General features: G+C 40.8%; 3 protein-coding genes across 8 annotated transcripts in view; 2 read left to right on the forward strand and 1 right to left on the reverse strand.

Annotated features, from left to right (window-relative positions):
• Positions 1–7,060: 7,060 nt before the first annotated feature.
• On the forward strand, positions 7,061–10,189 carry RAG1 (recombination activating 1). The gene has a single exon (XM_042814620.1). It carries the CDS (start codon positions 7,061–7,063, stop codon positions 10,187–10,189), a length of 3,129 nt encoding a protein of 1,042 aa, XP_042670554.1.
• Positions 10,190–18,008: 7,819 nt separating this feature from the next.
• Positions 18,009–20,591, reverse strand: part of RAG2 (recombination activating 2) — a 126,305-nt gene continuing 123,722 nt past the window's right edge. For all 6 annotated transcript variants that reach the window (XM_042814621.1, XM_042814622.1, XM_042814623.1 and 3 more), the window contains one exon: positions 18,009–20,388. In XM_042814621.1, coding sequence (XP_042670555.1) covers positions 18,771–20,388 — 1,618 coding nt within the window. In that variant the 3' untranslated portion in view covers positions 18,009–18,770. The remainder of the gene's footprint in view (positions 20,389–20,591) is intronic.
• LOC122158163 (intraflagellar transport associated protein) overlaps positions 20,285–20,591 on the forward strand; it is a 41,594-nt gene continuing 41,287 nt past the window's right edge. Inside the window, exon 1 of the mRNA XM_042814628.1 lies at positions 20,285–20,534. The gene's annotated coding sequence lies outside the window, so the exon portion shown is untranslated. The remainder of the gene's footprint in view (positions 20,535–20,591) is intronic.

Below are 20,591 nucleotides of genomic sequence, written 5' to 3' on the forward strand. Positions count from 1 at the left end.
AAGGCCTGCAGCGCTGCCGCCTTCCGCTTCGGCCGCCTGCGGAGGGATAAAAATACGCAGTAGCGCGGCGCGATGTGAGACGTAGCAACGCTGATAGGAGAGCAGGTGCAGAAAGCATTGATTGATAGGGCGTGACGTGATTAGGGAAAGCCGTCCCACCTGGAAACAACGCGCTGCAGCCTGGAAGCATCTGAGCTTTTCGGTTAAATCCTCGCGGCACGCGCGCTGCACAAGCGAAGGGCTCGAGCCCTGTCCGGCGGCAGTAGCCTCTCGGCTACGTGGGGACGTGGCTGGGCTCGGTTAAGGACACAGTGCTACCTGAGGCAGTGGGGATGTTGGCTTTTCCCAGTAGCGTGTGACAGTGGGTGGCTCTAAGGAAGTGAAAAACTAGGACAGCGCGAATGTAAACGCAGCTTCGTTTCCCTAAACCCAGAGAAGGGGAATTTTGCTGTATGCATCTGTGCCTTCCTTGGCAAGCACCCAAGGCTTACGTGTGCTAACTCAGAGAGCACTTTGTTCTGGGGTCCCAGATCTGCAGTGAAGAACTAGGCCCTGGAACACTCCTGAGCTCCTACCCTTGCCAGCCAAAAGCGCCTGTCTAAGTGCCAGATGGTGCGAGCAGGAGGCTGCATCTGGAGAAAATCATGGGATCGTCTAGTCCAATGGTCTGCCACCAATATTGCCCACTGAACTATAGAATCGTAGATGTTGAAAGGGACCTTTAAACATCATATAGTCCAACTTGCCTGCAGTGAGCAGGGACGCCTACACGAGATCAGGTGCTCACAGCCCCATCCGTCCTGACCTTTGGTGTCTCCAAAGATAGGGCTTCCACAACCTCTCTGGGCAATCTGTGTCAGTACCACCCTTACTGTAAAAAATATTTCTCCTATCCAGTCTAAATCTCTCTTCTTTTTGTTTGAAAACACCTCCCCTTGGTCTGTCATAGCAGTCCCTGCTAAGGAGTCTGTCCTCTTCTTCCTTACAGTCTCTCTTTAGATACTGAAAACCCAATATCAGGTCTTCCTGGAGCCTTCTCTTCTTCAGGCTGAACAGCCCTAGCTCTCTCCACCTATCCTCACAGGTGAGATGTTCCATCCCTTGGATCATTTTTGAGGCCCTCCTCTGCTCATACTCCAACAGGTCTGCATCTCTGCTGTACTGAGGACTCCATGCCAGGGTGCAATACTCCAGGTGAAGCCTTGCCAGCACAGAGTAGAGGGGCAGAATCACCAACTTCGACTGCTGGCCACTCTTCCAAAAGAAGAGTGCAGCCCAGGATATGTTTGCTTTTCTGGGCTGCGAGGGCACGTTGCTGGCTCATGTCCAGCTTGCCATCTGCCAGTGCCTCAAAGACCTTTTCAGGAGGGCTGTGCTCCACTTTCACATCCTCCAGCGTGTTCTGATAGCAGGGTTTGCTATGACCCAGGTGCAAGACCTTGCACTTGGCTTTGTTGAACCACATGAGGTTCACCTGGGCCCACTGCTCGAGCCTGTCCCTAAGTGCCAATCTACACATTTTTTGAGCATTCCCAGAGATGGTGACTTCCTCACTTCCCTGGGCAGCCTGTTCCAATGACTCACCAGTCTTTCTGAGAAAAAAAATGTCCTAATATCCAACCTAGCTTGCTTCCTACCTCTGTGCAACTTGAGGCCATTCTCTCTCATCCTATTGCTGGGAGAAAAGGCCAATCCCCACCTTATTATAAACTTCTTCCAGGGAGTTGTAAGAAGCAGTAAGACCTATGGAAGCCCTGAATGCAGCCCTCTGAGTGCCAATTTTGGCCATGAGATTGTTACATTTTTTTGTCAGGTCTTCATCTGGGACTCTGACGTACCACAAGAAAGAAGTAGTTATACTAAGAGTAATTTAACCAACTCTGTGGGTGGACCCTTTGCTGGACAACTAGCTGAATTTCAGAGGCATCCTTATTCCCAGTGAAGTTGAAAAACTAGATGTTATTTTCATTATCTGTAAAATGAGGAAATGTATAATAGATTTATAAAATAGATATCCCTCAATGGAGTTTTCTGTGACAAAATCCCACAATTTTTAGTCATATATCAGGTAGTCAGAGCATTGATGTCCAGTGCATTTTGATTAGAAAGGAACACAAGAAACATAGGAGCTTTTATCTCAAATGTGCATGAAATGTCTTTAGTCAGTGCAGTTCCCAAATATTTATGGTTTTTAGCAGACTTGGCCAATAGTCACGTACCCATGACCATAATGCAACATAAAATGGTGTATAAACGCTTTTTCTCCACGTGGTGGTGACAGTTGCACAGGGAAAATATTTTCCAGCACTGACTGCACAGCTCAAACCGCCGAGCAATTATGTTCATACACACATAAACCACATTCAAAGCTGTTTCAACTGGAGATCAATTAAAACCGTATTTACCTGAGTATCCCTTCCAGAAAACATTTTTTCAAGGTGATTTTTCCTGAGTATGCTGCAAGTAAAGTGCGGGACTGCTTACATATGCTCACCTGGCTGAGCTGATGATCAGATTGCTCTCATCCAGCGCTGTTCACACAAGACTTCAGTCTCACAGGGAATGGGGCTGGTAGGCAGCTGCTTGGGCAAGGTTTTGAATGAGCCCTCCAGCAGAGGGACAGATTTGCTAGACTGCTTCTCTGAGAGCCCCTGATCCCTCAGTGCATATTGTCAGCGAGCTGCATCTGCTGTTTCAAGATAAGGGAGGAAACCAGTATGAGCCTGCAGAGAGTTACTTTGATATCTGGTGTTGCAGCCTGACCTGATACCTTTTTGAAAAGGTCTCTCCAAATGCTAGCGAGGGGACAGTGAAGGCAGGCAGGTTGTGGGGAAATCCTGGCAAGATAGGGAGAGCAGAAATGCTGTGCTTAGGGCTGGGCCATGACACTTTCTCGCTGGTGAGCAAACACCAGAGTCAGGACAACCTTACTCTAACCTGCCTTGCCTGGGAGTGACTACTGTGATTTCTGTTCCACCTTGTCCTGACACTCAGGTGCACTTGTTTCTACAGCAACTCTGAGATTTTGGTCAGAATCTGACCAAGGGTATCAGAGTTTGCAACCAAACTTTGTTTTCTTTGTCATTATGTTACTTGATTTGGCACAAATAATTGCACTTAGTTACTGAGGAGATATTGGCATCTCCTGGGACATACAGTGTGAAATGTGTGACTGACCCAGGTCTAGCTTCACTTCTCTATGACTTGTCATCTTGCAAGAACAGGAAGGAACTGTTCTACAAGATCAAAGCTGATAATAGGAGGGAATCCTCTCATCATTTTTACCTATAGCAAGTGTTGCTACTGCAAACTCCTACTTCTGGAGTGTGAGCATATGTTCACTTTGGGAGAGCTTGGTGGGTCATTACATTTTGTTGCATAATGTTTTTTGAGGAGACCAAAATCCTTCAAGGTGCTCTTGTGTAACAGAATTTGTTTTCTTTTCACTTGGAGTGAGTTTCTGAGACATACGTGCTTTGTCAAAACTGAGCGTGAGCACTGAATTTTACTGCCCACCATCTGTGGACACTTGCCTATGCCTGATGTACTATCAACCAGTTACTCAGAATACAGAACTAGTTTTTATATTGTTGATTTGTTCTCTTGTTGAGTACCTTTAGGATACCATCAGGAAGGTAAAATCTCTGAAAGTGAGATAGTGGGATCAGAAGAAAAGACATTGTGTGGTCCCAGACCGCAGAGGACTGGCTGCTGTTAACAGAGGAAGCAGGCCTCTGGCCTTCAGTGAAACAGCTTTGGTGTGCGACTGTAGTGTGACCAGACACCAGGTTCTTCTCTCTGATAGCTGACAGTGAAGAAACTAGCTCTGAAGCTAGAAAGAAGAAAGCCAAATGCAGAGCTTTGTCCTAACACTGCAGGTGCTCCTCAGAAAGGCTGCATGCTTATCTCTGAGCCCTAGAGTCTCGCACAAGAAGACCTTGTTTTTATGAATTTTGTGGTTAAGCCTCATAAATTGCCAGGTGCCACCTGGATTTGAAAGTTCTGCATTGTGTTTAGTTGAAGTAACCTGTGGTTAGCACCAAAGTGGTACTGGGAGCTCAGAGGCACAAGGATAAGTGAGATAAACAGCATTGCAGTGTCTTTAAAAAGCAGAGGGGACAAAGAAAGAGCAAGAGCACACGGGAGAGCAAGCAAGCTTGACATGTGGAGCAAACTGAGCAGACATAACAGCAGCTCTGCATACTGACAGGGAGCTAAAGGTAGGCTGGCTGCACTAATGGCAGCAACTCAAATGCTTGTAGGACAACTGAATGTTGATTCATTTTCCTGTTTTAATGCACAAGTCAATTTTTTTCTATACATGCAGTGAGACTGTTCATAAAGCAAGGTCTTCCTTGACATGACTAACAGTACCACAGTTGTGCTTTTCTTCAGAAGTGTATGAAATATTGTGAGCTGGGAAGAAAAGGGATTTCTTTTCCCTTTTCAAGGTAAAAAGAGGTGATACTGAATACAGCTGTCAGAGTTGATTAAATAACCGTGGCTGGGGTTCACGGCTGGGGTTCACTCTGTAAGAATCTGAGTGGGATAAACAGTGAGGAGGATTGTTCACTATGACCCACAACTAGAATAACAGACCAAAGGCAAATCTAGCATGAAATGTTCCTGGCACTGGGGATATTTCTAAGTCTCCCAGCAGAGCCGCTTCAAACTCCACTGCCTGGCATCCAGGCCATTTAAAGTGTCTGATGAGTAGCCTGTTGGCTGCTACTATCTCCTGAAGGTGGCTAAGGTCAGGTGACCTAAGAGGGCTCTTTATCATTCATTTCTTCAAGGGAATGTTCAGTGTAAGAGAGAGAGGAAAAAACAAAAAGATCATTGCACTTTTCTTTAATGAGGGTAAAGCTTCATTTGAGTTGGTAATTAATAGGAATGGCCACAGGTTTGGGGATTAGTAAGGCACTAAGGTGGCACTTAGTCTAAGGGATAGGTGAGGAGGGAAAGTATTAAATATTTTACTTTAAATGTACTTGGTGCTGGCTGTTTCTTTACAATGAATTAGGTACTGCCCTGAATAGGCATTGCATATGTGTTGAGACATTCTGAAATTGCTGTTGGAGATGGTGAAATTACACAGATTTCCCTTCACAGAGAGGGATCTGCAGACAGCATAGGGTAGCCAGTGCTGCAGGTAATAGAGCATGTATCTGTGGGAATGCAAGATGATTCAGGGGCGAACAGGTTATCGCTCAGTGGATAGGTTTTACTACCTCTGCCACAGGATGCAGCCAAGAAAGTGGGCGGTAGTAATGACCTGAATTCATCTGGGCACAGCAGCGGATCGCAGATCCACAGGCAGCAGAGCACAAGCAAGCACGTTCGGCTGTGGACAGCAGGGGGCTGCAGTTCAGCTCGCGGTGTTCAACAGCATGGACAGCTGGACCGAACAATGCAGGCAGATGGGGACAGAGGTACGGGCAGGTTGTTCTCAGTAGGATGAAATGAAGAGAAAGTGGGAAGAAAACAAATGTTAGCTTTGGTTGCCAAGGCCTAATGAACAATTTCGAAGTTAAACACTGCTCTTAAGGAAAATTGAGCAGACTGATTTGTCATTCTGGGTCTAGAACTTTATCAAAGCGTGGAGTCCTTTCCCAATGGACTCTCAAAATTAGTACAGTAATGTTGCTTCATTGAAAGGTTATCAATGAAACAATCTCAGAAACTCACTGAGCATCACCAGATCATGGCATGGATATATCTCTTATGAAGGACACTTTCCACATAAACACAGAACTGAGATTTCCACCAAGGTTAGTGAATTGCTAGGTGCAGATATAATCAATCAGAGAAATCAAAGCCATACGCATGTAATTTCTAGTTTGATGTGTATGTCTTAATGTATAGTTTTTCTTCCTCTTCTTTTTTTTTTTTTTTAATTCATATCAATCGGTTCAGTAAAACAAAATTTAAGTAAAACAAGTGAAATAATCAGTAAATACAGTTTAATCTTCTCTACGCTGTTTGTTCACTTTCTGCACTTCTCATTGTCAGATAAGGAAAAATAGGTTAGTCACTTTTGTATTTGTTTCTACATGATTTTGTTTTCTAAGTCTGATGCAGTAGCACAAAGTTTCAGTGTTTGAGGTGAGTCTTCTATTTATTTTCATACAATATCATATTCCCATGGCAATCACATTGATATTACTTTTGGTTGCATCTCTATGAAAGCTACAATTGGGGTCAAATTTGAACAGACATTTTCAGCTTTCCAGTACCAGTAATCCTTACAAACAGAGTTCTCAGCAGGGCACTTAAACAGATGACTAACTTGAAATGTATAAATATTCTCTCTAGAGCAAATACGCAGTGAGTATAAATTGCCATCTCTCCTTTAGAGTCCAGGGAACCATTGCACCTTGCAACAACAGAGGATACACTCCTACAGCTTTAATGAAACCACTCACATTCAGTGTCCGTATACTAAAGTACCTTACAAAATTGAGGTCTGAATAAAGTCTGCATAGGGATTGAATAGCATATGCTGCTCTGCCTGTGTAGGAAGGCAAAGGCATTCATTAGACACTTCAGGTCAGAATCAAGGACTAACAAGTGGTGTGACAGCAGTAGTCTCAAGTGATTGAAGTAACATAGCATGAGACAGAAAAAATTATGTCTTGAAGCCACCAATCTTGTTCAGTTTCATATGAAGAACTTGCCACACTTTCAGAACATTACTCGTCTGTCTATCGTAGACTGCGAAGTTAGTTATAAGAAGAAGGAGGCGAATTGGGAAATTAGGACCTGATGACTAACAGGTGTATGCAATATGCACTGATGGTACAATTGACTATGGATGTTGCATGATCAAAGTCAAAGCATAACCAAGTATTTATCTGAGGTACTGCGTGGACAGCCACATTTGGATCTCTCAGTTTATAAGCGTCCTCGGCAAAGGAACTTAAAACGCATTTCTCAGTTAAAGTTAATAGAGTTATTGTGTTTAAAGCATATGCTCAGGCATTGGCACTATTTCTCATTTTGGAACATAAGCTAACATACAGATTCTTTCTCAGGTGATCTGGTTTCTGCCACACTGGAGATGTCGATAACATCACAAATGGATCTACCTGAAGAGATTCAGCATCCATACGCAAAATTTTCTGAATGGAAATTCAAGCTGTTTAAAGTGAGACCATTTCAAAAAGCACCTTCTGATAAAAGCCAATGCATAAACAAGGATCAAGAACAAGAGGTAGCTTCTACAGACAAAAACATCGTACTGCATAAAGATGAAGAAGTTCCAAGAGGAGAAAAGTTAATTCTGACACAGGTGGACTTCATGGGCAACACGCAAGCACTTGAGAAAGATGTCAATGACATGAAAATACAAGACAACAAAATTCACCAGAACAACCTGAAGCAACTTTGCCGCATCTGTGGAGCTTCATTTAAAACTGATTGCTACAAGAGAACTCATCCAGTACATGGACCAGTAGATGATGAAACTCTGTGGCTTCTGAGAAAGAAAGAGAAAAAAGCAACCTCTTGGCCAGATCTTATTGCAAAAGTTTTCAAGATTGATGTGAGAGGGGATGTTGACACTATCCATCCCACTCGATTTTGTCACAACTGCTGGAGTATTATCCACAGGAAATTCAGTAATACTCCATGTGAAGTTTATTTTCCTAGGAACAGCACGATGGAGTGGCAGCCCCACTCTACAAACTGTGAAGTGTGCCACACTCCCAGCCGGGGAGTCAAGAGAAAAAGCCAACCATCCAATGTAATACATGGCAAACGTGTGAAAATCATTGCAGAACATGCTCGAGTTAACAGAGGCATAAAGAATCAAGTGCTGATAAATAACAAAAAGGTAATGAAAGAGATTACCAACTGCAAGAACAGACATCTCAGCACCAGACTTCTTGCAGTTGATTATCCAGCAGATTTCATTAAATCCATCTCTTGCCAGATCTGTGAGCATATTTTGGCAGACCCAGTGGAAACAACATGTAGACACTTGTTTTGCAGAGCTTGTATTCTCAGTTGCATCAAAGTTATGGGCAGCTATTGCCCCTCCTGCTGGTATCCTTGTTTCCCTACTGATCTGGTAACCCCAGTGAAATCCTTCCTGAACATCCTTGATAGCCTGAGCATAAGATGCCCTGTACCAGAATGTGATGAAGAGATCTTGCATGGAAAATATAGCCAACACTTCTCTAACCACAAGGAGATGAAAGATAAAGAGCTCTATAACCCCATAAATAAAGGTGGTCGACCAAGGCAGCATCTTCTGTCTTTGACCAGGAGAGCTCAGAAACATCGTCTGAGAGAACTGAAACGTCAAGTCAAGGCTTTTGCTGAGAAAGAAGAAGGTGGTGATATAAAGGCTGTATGCATGACTTTGTTCCTGCTAGCTTTAAGAGCAAAAAATGAGCACAAGCAAGCAGATGAATTGGAGGCTATAATGCAAGGCAAAGGATCTGGACTTCATCCTGCTGTTTGCCTGGCAATCCGAATCAACACATTTCTCAGCTGTAGCCAATATCACAAAATGTACCGAACTGTAAAAGCTGTCACTGGGAGGCAGATTTTCCAGCCACTGCATGCTCTTCGCACTGCCGAGAAAGCCCTCTTACCAGGTTATCATCCTTTTGAATGGAAACCTCCATTGAAAAATGTATCCACTAACACAGAAGTGGGAATTATAGATGGACTATCAGGACTACCCCTCTCGATTGATGACTACCCAATAGACACAATTGCAAAGAGATTTCGATATGATACAGCCTTGGTTTCTGCTTTAAAGGACATGGAGGAAGAAATCTTGGAGGGCATGAAGGCAAAAAATCTGGATGACTATCTGAATGGTCCCTTCACTGTAGTAGTAAAAGAGTGCTGTGACGGAATGGGAGATGTCAGCGAGAAGCATGGAAGTGGTCCTGCTGTCCCAGAGAAGGCTGTACGCTTTTCATTTACAGTCATGAACATTGCTATAGACCATGGGAATGAAAAGATAAGGATCTTTGAAGAAGTAAAGCCCAATTCAGAGTTGTGTTGCAAACCCTTGTGCCTTATGCTGGCTGATGAATCAGACCATGAAACTCTGACAGCGATCCTGAGCCCTCTCATAGCAGAAAGAGAGGCTATGAAGAACAGTGAACTGCTTCTTGAAATGGGAGGCATCCTGAGAACATTCAAATTCATCTTTCGAGGTACAGGCTATGATGAGAAACTTGTAAGGGAAGTGGAAGGGCTGGAGGCCTCAGGTTCCACTTATATCTGTACCCTCTGTGATGCAACCCGCCTAGAGGCCTCTCAGAATTTGGTCTTCCACTCCATCACCAGGAGCCACGCTGAAAATCTGGAGCGATATGAAATATGGAGGTCCAACCCATATCACGAATCTGTTGATGAGCTCCGTGACAGAGTGAAGGGTGTTTCAGCCAAACCTTTTATAGAGACTGTTCCCTCCATTGATGCGTTGCACTGTGACATTGGCAACGCAACAGAATTTTACAGAATTTTCCAGATGGAGATTGGTGAAGTCTATAAGAATCCTGATGCGTCTAAAGAGGAAAGGAAGAGGTGGCAGTTGACTCTTGACAAACATCTCAGGAAGAAGATGAAATTAAAACCTATGATGAGGATGAGTGGGAACTTTGCTAGGAAGCTCATGTCCAGAGAGACAGTAGAGGCAGTATGTGAATTAATAAAGTGTGAGGAAAGGCATGAAGCCCTAAAAGAACTAATGGACCTTTATCTGAAAATGAAACCAGTATGGCGATCTTCGTGCCCTGCCAAAGAGTGTCCAGAATTGCTGTGCCAGTACAGCTACAATTCACAGCGTTTTGCTGAGCTCCTGTCTACAAAGTTCAAATACAGATATGAGGGCAAGATTACCAATTATTTTCACAAAACCCTTGCTCATGTACCTGAAATCATTGAAAGAGATGGGTCCATTGGTGCTTGGGCAAGTGAAGGAAATGAGTCTGGAAACAAACTATTTAGGAGGTTCCGAAAAATGAATGCCAGGCAGTCCAAATTCTATGAAATGGAGGATGTCTTAAAGCATCACTGGCTATATACTTCTAAGTACCTCCAGAAGTTCATGAATGCTCATAAAACATTAAGAACTCAGGGCTTCGTGATTGATCCAGATGATGGGTTAGGTGATTCTTTGCCACCGGAGATCTCTTTGGAAAGCAGTGATTCAGTGGAACTCTAAATGTAAAATACATTTGGTGTTAGGTTTGTGATACTCCTTCTGAGCAGAGACAGCATCCTTTTCAGGCCTCTAGAGGTACAGGGAAGATTGAAGCTTTCATTTTTATACTCCCTTTTAAAGGTGCTGAATGGAATTTAATGAAATGCCATGTCTGTTGGAAGCTTTGAACAGAAGCAATGCAGTGGTACATTTACCAGTTGTTATGCGAGAGGGAAGTGGAAACAAATTGCAAAGAAGGGCCATGAATTTATTTTGGTCTCAGAGTGTTGTTTATAAGTGAGAAAGACAGAGTAAACAAGGTTTTATATAGAACAGTATTTTGGAATGAATATAATACTGGAAAGTTATGACACTTGCTGAAAAATTGAGAATGGCTATTTGTTCTGCTTGCATTTTATAAGCTATTTTGCTATTTACTTTTCAAGAGGGTTTGATTATTTTATTGATGGCTTTTCGACTTTTATAAGTCAAGATTTGCCAGTGATATAGTTAGGTAATTGTTTTGGGATGAACAAAGTTTGGGTATTTTTACACAATATACTGACTAAAGATACAAACTTTGATCTCAAACATTTAAAACATTTAATGTTTAGGTTGTAGCTCTGCTTAGGAGCAGGTGGTGGTATCAGTAATATCATGCTGATTTACTATATGAAGATAAAAGAAGGGTAGCTATAATTTTTTAAAGATATTTTTATTGTAGCACATTTACTCTAAAATGCAAACCTGTGCTTGTGCACCTAAATCAGCATTACAGTGTCCTGTGCTCTCACCATACAAAGCACATTTAAGCTCTGCTGTGCAGCTTGTTGCTTCATACAGATTTTAGATTTTGATGGTGACTTCATTATGTGGCATACTTGTACCAATTTAATCTTACTGGGTAAATTCCTGGCCTTACTGAAGTCACCACTAAATTGTCATTGAATGCATGCTCACAATTTCACCAGGTGACAAAGAGTCATAGCAGACCCATTTTTCAGGAGATGGAGGTTAACTTTATCAGGTACATGTCAGTGTTCTGGTCTTCTCTATTAAATAGTTCCGTTACCATTTCTGATATGCTCTAACTCTATCCAATACCGAGCTTTTTCTCATCTAGGAAATGTCACTTACTTCATTTTCTAGATATGTAAAATGGGAAGAATGATGTTTATTAACCTGAAGGATAGTTTGCATAAAGGCATAGTGAAAAGAACTATTAGCTGCCTTGAAATTACTGCATAGTGTATTTTACATTATTACAACAATATTTAGTTAGCATTCCTCGTATTTTAAACCTTCGGGAGCACCATCATGTTGGTAGTATTTGCCTTTCTGAAGTGTTACTGCTATATGACTGAAAGCTGCTTAGATCAGATGAGATTGCACCAGTAGTTCTTGTGGATAACGTTGGTTAAAATGGATAAAAGGATTTAAAAGTTAATGTGTGCAAACCATGAGATTTGGAAACTAAATTATTTCTGGACATATCACCAGTGCAGATGAACAAGTCTAGACCTTCATTCTGCAGTGTTCAAACACAAGCTCAAATTCAAGTGTGTGACTCAACCACTGAATGCATGCATGCATACATAATGTAAGCATTTAGTGGTAGCTTACATCTAAAAAAAATAATGCTAAAATTATGTGGATTTTATTCAGTGACATAGGCAAGAAATATACTCAGAAATACCTGAGATATCCCTAAGTCACCCAGCCTTTCACATTAGCACCTGTAGCTAAGGCACAATCGTGTCTGAAGAAATACTTCAGAAACAAGATTAAATGCACAAAGAATCAAAAGCACGGATCTAAAAAACCCACACTTTGTGTTTTTATTTTTATGTGGCAGGAGTTGGTTTGAGTGTAAGGGAGCAACAAACTTGAAGGACTACTGGTCTGAGGTTTCTGTTAGTAATATCTTGCTCTTGTTACTTACTAGATCTTTGAGGGTCTAGTATTTACTATTTATGAATTATGAAGAAATAGAGTTAAGTGTTAGTAGCAAGTATAAAAATCATATTCTGATAATGCCTTTCTTTTGATTTGATTATTTTAAATCCAATTTTAAGGTAGTTTGTAACTTAGTATTTAGTTTTAATAGAGTTTCTTTAAATATAGTTTAACACTGTGTCAAAATTTGAGGCTAGAAATAATGTCTTCTGCTTACAGCACTTCATTTTTCTAAGCAGTCATAAGAACAGCAGTCTTCTGTATGGTTTACCATGTACACCTGCACTTACTGAGTGTTCATTTCTACATTAAATTATTTCTTTCAGTTCTTTGAACAAAACAAGTACTTCCCATAGAGCATAAATGCCAGGTTTACATAAGTATCATTTTTTACTAATAAATGCAGACAAGTACAACTGTTTCCCATGGAGTATAAGTACCAGCAGTATGGCAAAGAATATCCTTTAGCAGTAAATGCAGGCACGCTTTGTATTTTTGGTACACTATATTTCATTATGCAAATAGTTGCACACTTTTTTGTTCAGTTGTATACCTATTTAGGGCAATTGTATTACCTTAGTTTTCATTCTTCCTCTGCTTGGATAGCCTAAGGCATAGTTTAATAGTCCTGACTGAGCTGATGGTGATTTTCACCTCATTTAAGTGGTATATGTTGCTTTTGCACAAGAGTGAATTTCTCTCAGAAGTAATCTCAACCTGTTTCTCGCACTGCATACGCACCACTGGAGACCAGCCAGACTTGGGTCATTTTGCACACATAATCTCAGTGACTTCACTGACATTTTCAAAGTCCAAATTAACACGCTGCTCACATAAGAGCAAGCGATTTGTCCCGCTCCATTCAAAAGAGTTGGGTACATTTCACCCATATATGTCTGATTTCTCACTGTGAACTCATGAACTTATCACGCTGAACAGTGCATGGGCTGGGACACAGGCAGGCAGGAGGATAAGGAAGTATTCTTTGTGAAAGACTATGGAGCCATCAAAACACATTTCACATCCCACCAGCTATGGGCAGAACAATTGACACAGGTGATAGTTAATATTTTCTTTATCCTTTTCTTTAGGCTTGGATCTACTTTAATCTTTTTTTCTCTGTTGTTGACATTCTGTGTAAATCAAAAGACTCTTTGAGAGTTTTGAACTCATTAAAACAAACAGAACTGAAAGGGTAGGTACCTGCAAGTGGGGCTTTGTAAACAGGAATAAAATAACAATGCTGCATGCATCCGAGAGAAAACACATTTTGACTGCAGACAGGTGCATCATTTGTTTACTCAGCCCATTGTTAAGCTTTTTGGTTTTGAAGAGGCTTTAGAAAAGTGGAGACGCTTTTATTCATGGTACTCTCTCAAACCTTCAGATTTTCTATGCTAATACTTTGTAAAAATCTGTCAGTAATTACTTCAAGGTGAATGCTTTTCCTTTTTTGAAAGTTTATTGACTGTATTCTGTATACAATGACATTATGTATCTTGTTTTGTTAGTTTTATTCAAGGACTTCAGACTACGAATTGCCTTGTTATGAAATGATGTGAATATAAGAGGAGTCTTGACTGTGGTCTCACATGTTTTGTCCTCACAGGAATAATTCTATTGACTCTAAGCAAAGCAGCATTGACTTTTACTCAGTTCAGACACAAACTTCAGATATTTACAGTATCTCAGTTTCTCACTGCACTGAGTTCTGCGTGCTGTCTCACAGCACAGCTTCATCATTTTACTTTTTCTTATTGTATCACAGTTTCTTTATTTCTTTGTTTGTAACACTTGTTTAAAATAAAGGTCTTACAAGTATTTAAGTTTCTGAATTTGTATTTCTTTATACTATTTTGCCTGTGCTCATAAGGTTGTGATAACAGTCTCACTTTTCATCTATACTGTGCATATTTTTTTATTTGGACTGTTCTAATACTCAGAGACTTCAGCTGGGATTCCAGCCCTGTTCTGAGGTCACCAGGTTAACAGAAATGAAGATTGCTCCATGCATCTCCACGGCCCTTTCTGCACCTTTCCCCAAAGGCAGCTGTTTGACAGGAAAGTAAAACCAGTTTCATTTAGTCTGTAGATAACTTTGGCTTCATTTACAAACACTACGCCAGTATTGGTTAAAAATCAGCTGTGACTATTATGTCCTTGTTACTGCACTAAACCTCTTTACTGATTTCTGTGCATCCTTTGCATCAAATCTTGTCTTATCATAGATTTTGCAGCTGCAAAGGCTAGATTGGATCTATCTTTAAGTTCATGATTTTTAGTTTTCCTTCAGATAGAAAAGTCTTTCTTTCCTTCCATTGATATGTCAGGGTCAAGTAACTTACTTAAACCAACTTGTATGGATGGAATTAATGCTGAGCAAATTGAGCATTTACATTATTAGCTACTTGATTTCCTGCTGCAATCAGGTAATTAGATACCTAATTTATAGACTTTATATAACCAACTTAATTCTCTCAGCTGACCACGAATAAAAATTTCTGGATGGAAAAAATGAAAGTCATTAAAACAACAACAACAAACAGAACAAAACATAAAACCAATCCCCGCAGACAGCTTCCTGGTAAACTGGGATGATTTCATGCCTTTATTCCTAAAGTAATAATCATAGAATCACTAAATGGCTTAGTTTTGAGGAGACTTTAAAGATCATCTAGCTCTAACCCCCCTGCCACAGGCAGGATTGCCAGCCATTAGATTAGGCTGCTCAGGGCACCATCCAACCTGGTCTTGAATGCATCCAGGGATGAGGCACCCACAATCTCTCTGGAAAACCTGTTCCAGTGTCTCATCACCCTCTGAGTAAAAAAATTCTTCCTAACATCTTACCTAAATATACCCTGTTGTAGTTTAAAACCATTCCCCCTTGTCCTGTCATTATCAGACCATGTAAATATTTAGTTCCCATCCTGCTTATAAGCTCCCTTCAAGTACAGGAAGGCAGCATGAGATCTCCCCATATCCTTCTCTTCTCCAGGCTAAAAAAGCCCAGCTCCCTCGCCTTTCTTCACAGGAGAGGTGCTCCAGCCTTCATCTTCTTTTTGGCCCTCCTCTGGACCCACTCCAACAGAGCTGCATCCCTCCTGTACTGGGGGCCCCAGGTCTGGACGCAGTGCTCCTGATGTGGACTTACAAGGGCAGACCAGAGGGGGACAATCACCTCCCTCTCCCTACTGGCCATAATAATTGACTGAAATTTATTTTCCATATATTCTCACTAGAATCAGAATCAGATGAAGAATAATGAGGTCTACTACCACTGCTCTTCAGACTGCTGTTTCAGGTGACTGAATATAGCATAATTTTCAGAGAAATGATCACCTCCAACTCCTTAGTATGGGAGATTTTCTACCTTCTTCATCAAGCTTAATATTGCCCACAGTCCCAAAAGACACTTTAGAAAGGATTTAATTAGCAGTTTTTCTAGCAACACCAGCAGAGGTGTCAAAAGGTGAAACTGCTGTATTTTCAGTGCCCAGCTTTTCCTCTGAAGATGGGCATTTTGAACAAGAGAAATCACAATGCATACATCGTAGTGGCCAATGCATGTTTTGAGAAATCAGAAGGTTTTTACAATGTTTATCCTGCATTTATGTTAACGAGGGACAATTTCCAAAGCCCAAATACAGCCACAATACAGGAGTTTTCTATTCTGAGAAGTTAGTTTTGCTTGAAATGGAAGAGGGTAGGAATCACGTATGGAGGGAGCTAGAGTTGCCAATCCTTACAATTAAGCAAGTCCTTCTGTTTGCACTGCAGTAAATCTGGTAGTAAATAACTTTACAGATTCCTTTTCAATCTGAACACAGTCTTCTCCTTTTGCTTTGGATTCCCAGTAGCATTATTTCCACTCTTTTCAATGGTCTTTTAGTGCAATGAGTCACTTTGAACTATGACACATGTTTTAGTGCTACCACTAAAGTTTGTGCTTTGCCTTTCCTGTAGATTAATTAGGTACTTCAGCATTTAAGTACCTTCCACAAGCAGTAAAACCATATACTGTTATCTTAAAAGCTGATGATAACAGCAACAATAAAATGTGACTGGGAACCCTGATGCTGCTTGTTGTGGTTTCAAAACACACAGGTCAGTTGGATGTTGACACAATAGGGATTTACTTCTGCACTCAAATCTGCTTAATTTTATCCTCTAATTCTATCCGGCATGAGAAAGAAACGTATTGATTATCTGGTTTTAAAGACAATCAATGCTCTAACAAGTACATGCCTCAAAAGCTTCATCAGAATTATCAAATAATTAAATATTTTCTGCAACCTTGAATGCTATGTGAAGTATCTTCCTTTACAGGTCAGTGGTCATGCACTTCTTTATGACCGAGCCCTTAGGAATTTTATATTTTACTTTACCTATGATTTACTCTTCCAGCAGTAACTCTGAAATGTGATTTAATGCTTGTTCTACTACCCTTCACTGAAGGCTGGGACATAGTTTGACTATTTCTCCGTCCTTATGAAGTGACACATACATTTAAAAAAGTCATAGACCAAACAGATTTGTTGCCCAGTGTGGCTCCTCAAGAATTTAAGATATTGATAGCAACGGGGTAACAGGCAAAAAGCAAACCAGCTATTGCCAGGGACTGAAGTAATTGTGAGAAGTCCTGTACAGTGGTGAAGGGATGAGGGGTGAATTTCTGTTGTGTGCATATATTGTCCTCCTGTGTGTGTCGTGATGATGTTCTTTAATTTTAATGTGGAGATTTTTTGTTGTTGATGTAAATGAAACTTGTAACATGTGCTGAATGTATATTTTAATGACAATTTGGCTGAGTAATACCTATAACTAAACTACAAAAGAGGATATTGTCTATTGAATTTCAGCAGTTTAAAGGGCTCTAGCTCTTATTTATTCCTTTGAAAAATATACAGCCTTATTATTCTGAGTATATTTTGAGGAAAGAGGAAACTACCATTTAAATCTATGGATTTACACTAATGTAAAAATGGATGAAACAAGTCCCAGGATGATCTACTTCCCATTTACAAATTCTACCCACACTATAACCTCCATCAGAATATAAGTGGTTGGAAATGGAAATTTTGTCTTGTTACCCTTTACTATCCTCTACTGTTGACTCGTGAAGGTGTCAAGGGGAGTATTGTGCATACACATTTGTGCTGATGGGAACACATGGCTGCTTTTGAAAGGGGTGGCTGCTCAGGGTCTGCACATACTGATCAGATGGCTGACAGCTGCTCCTGCTGCTTTTCCTTTTTATTCAGGGCTCCAGCACAAGAACTGGACTGTGAATACTGAGCTATTAGTGTTGCCTCACGAATGCTGAATGGATGGTATTGATTTTTTGAAAAGATGTTTGGAACAGTAATAAAAATAAAAAAATCAAGTAAAAAATGATGAGGCTTTACAGATAGCCAATAAAAGACTCCACAACAAGTTAGTAAACTCTTGGGCTATTCAACCTTGACAATGTCCTTTTCAATCTGAATCCAATCTTGCCTCCATGCTTTGAGCAGCTAGCTGCATTTGTTTTCACCCTCATGATGCAACACTGGCTCAATGAGCCGCCCTGAGCAACAGCTTGCACTTTCATACTGTCACAATCTACCAAGTCACCCTGCAGGAGTAGAGAAAGAAACGTGCAAGGGAAGACCTGGAGTAAATGATAAAAGTCCTGTTCATCAGAAGGAACTTCTAAAGTCAATGGGAGCTCATGGCATGTGGCAGCTGTGAAGCCAGACCCCTTACAGACTTCTGATGCTCTTCCCAAGCACACACACGCACTGTGCTTTCCTAGACCTTCTGATTTGCAGTGTTTGATTTACTCCATGAACCGGTGAAAATAACCCACTCATTTTTATTACAAATTTTATTATCCAACTAATATATATTTTTAAAAATACAATTGCAAAGCAGTTGTTGAGCACAGTGGTTTAAAAATGTAATTTAACTTTTACTGTGAGGTGATAATCCTTAATGATAGCCAAACCTGACACATAACCACTCAGTACCTTTCAAAATAAAAAATGAATTATCCAGAATTAAATACTTGAAAGATTTTCGTAATGGAAGTCCCTGAAGAAAACTGACCCTCAGCATCTGAATATTTCATTATTTCTGACACAAGGGACTTAAAAATCACTTCAATTTAAAAGCAGATTAATTAGTCTAATTTTAGCTCATTACACTAACGTAAAATCAGAGCAAGGCAGTTATAAATTAGGCCAAATATTTCTAGAACTACTTGCTAAGATAAAAAAAAAATAAAATGGGCAATATGGTCTTTGTTTACTGACAGATGCTAATACCACTGAGTACATGAGATAACATCTTTTCCTAAAGGAGTTCTACCACATTTACTGGGAATGATTGGAGAGTAAGTTATACTACTGTAAAAAATATAGCACTAAGTTACCAATATCTGGCTGTGTGTTTGTACGATGCCCTCTGTGATAAGCTTCCTATATGGATATTACAAAAACATACATAAGAAACAAAAAATGCTCATGAGTTTTGAAATATAACTGAAATATTGAGATAATATCAATTTAATAAAATGATCAGTGGGAACCTCAGTAACCCATTTTGTTTCAACTACTGCTAGCTGTTTTAGTCTCCCAGTTGAATACAAATCAGTGGCACAAATCTATTCAAATAATCTCCGAAGAAAAGACTTTTTCACTGGTGTGGTTAACTTCATGGTTTTCTTTTTGTGCAGTCGTTTCATGGGTTGCTTTTTCAGATGCACCGCCTTTTTGGGAGTTTGCAGCCCTTTATTAAGGTCAACATGCTCATTGCAGAAGTACTTGACATTTGCTTCGGAGAGCCGAAGGAGCATGCTCTCTGACAGATCCATACACTGTGCATGAACCCAATGGCCAGACCCACTGGAACACAAAATCATTGCAGGCTTGTTGAGTTCTGTTGAATAGAAAGGCACCCAGGTGTTAATGTCAATATTGCAGCTGGCACAGCAGATGATCCAGTACCCTGTTTCTGATTCATCTTCTTCATCGTCTTCATTGTAAGTATCAATGTCATCAACATCAAAGCTACTGGCTTCAGCACTAAAAGAAAACTCTTCGGAATCTTCAAATGGAGTGGAGTCTCCTTGGTCTTCGGTAGATGCCTGACTGCATGCTTGTGATGTCAATTCTTCTTCTTCATCCTCTTCTGCTCTGTTGCATCTCAAAATGTAGAAGTAGTTTGCATCTGAGATTAACTGTTTGTTGGCCCCAGGAATACCCAACAATATGGACCCTTTGCCCATATCACAGCCAAACCACATCCTACAGTGTTTAATATCGGGTGTCCAATCTGGGCTTGCCCTTTCAACAATCTCTATTTTATTATTTTCCAAAACTATGGTGTTACAGATCATCCGTTTCTGGTTGTCAGACTGGTAGCCCCCAACAAGGACGAATTCAGTATCACCAGTCTGAGTCACAATACCACTCGACACAGATATTCCCCCTGGCAAGATAGAGCAGGTCACAGCTGGGCTGCCCAGCGGGAGATCGACTTTTAGCTTGTAAAGGCTGGGAGGCCGGGTGTTATTTTGAAGTGAATGGCCTCCCAAAATGTAGATTGTATCATTCCTGGCAACTGAAACATGAAAGGAAAGTCCATCTTGAAGCTCTGGAAGTATGTATGACGTACAGCATCCAAACTCAAAATCAACAAGAAACACAAATGGCAAACAGTCAACTACACTATTCCATTTTTCAGTAATTCTCTGTGCAAGAGGAATATATGATCTACCTCCAAATATAACAATCATGCTTTTTCCCCGGCTATGAACTACATTAATTGTATGCCCGTATCTAGCTTCAGGGACATCTCCATCTAGATCTTTCTCAGTGCATTGAAACGTGGTTTTCTTGGTAGTTTTGTTTACCACCTTCATAATGTAAACCTTATCAGAAAGATCATTGTTAGGTGTTTTCCCACCATGAATAATGTACTGGTGCTTATCAGACTCCCCATCGCTTCTAAGCGTGCAAATAGCTGGGTAGCGGAGCGGGGGAAGGTAACAGGAATCCCTAGAGAAGGCAGCAGGTTTCATTTTGAGCTCATTCTGCTTTATATCAAGGAAGAAAACACCCGTGGGACAGGATCTCTTCGGCCATCCTTTCTGCCCAAAAAAGAAGACGTGTCCATCAAAATTCAGCAGGGAAGAACCTGGCTGAAGCAAGGATGAATTGCTGACAGCCGATACCATCTGCAGTGACATCGCATCTGCTGGCTGGGTCATCCTGCAGTATCTGAGGCAAACAACACAAAAGAAAGATGTTTTGAACACTCGGAGAGTATCTGCTTGAACAAGTGGCATTAAAATTGCACGTCAGTTCTCTCATCATTTAAACTGCATGCCAGTTATGCGGAATTTTGAAAAAATAATGAAAAAAAGGTAATATTTACAAGCATAACGCTTGCTTTCGTGGCTGCTGGCCAGCCTTACTGCTTC

Source organism: Centrocercus urophasianus, unplaced genomic scaffold (assembly GCF_019232065.1).
Source record: "Centrocercus urophasianus isolate 14NV4802_14NV808 unplaced genomic scaffold, USGS_Curo_1.0 seq_14, whole genome shotgun sequence".
NCBI lineage: Eukaryota > Metazoa > Chordata > Aves > Galliformes > Phasianidae > Centrocercus > Centrocercus urophasianus.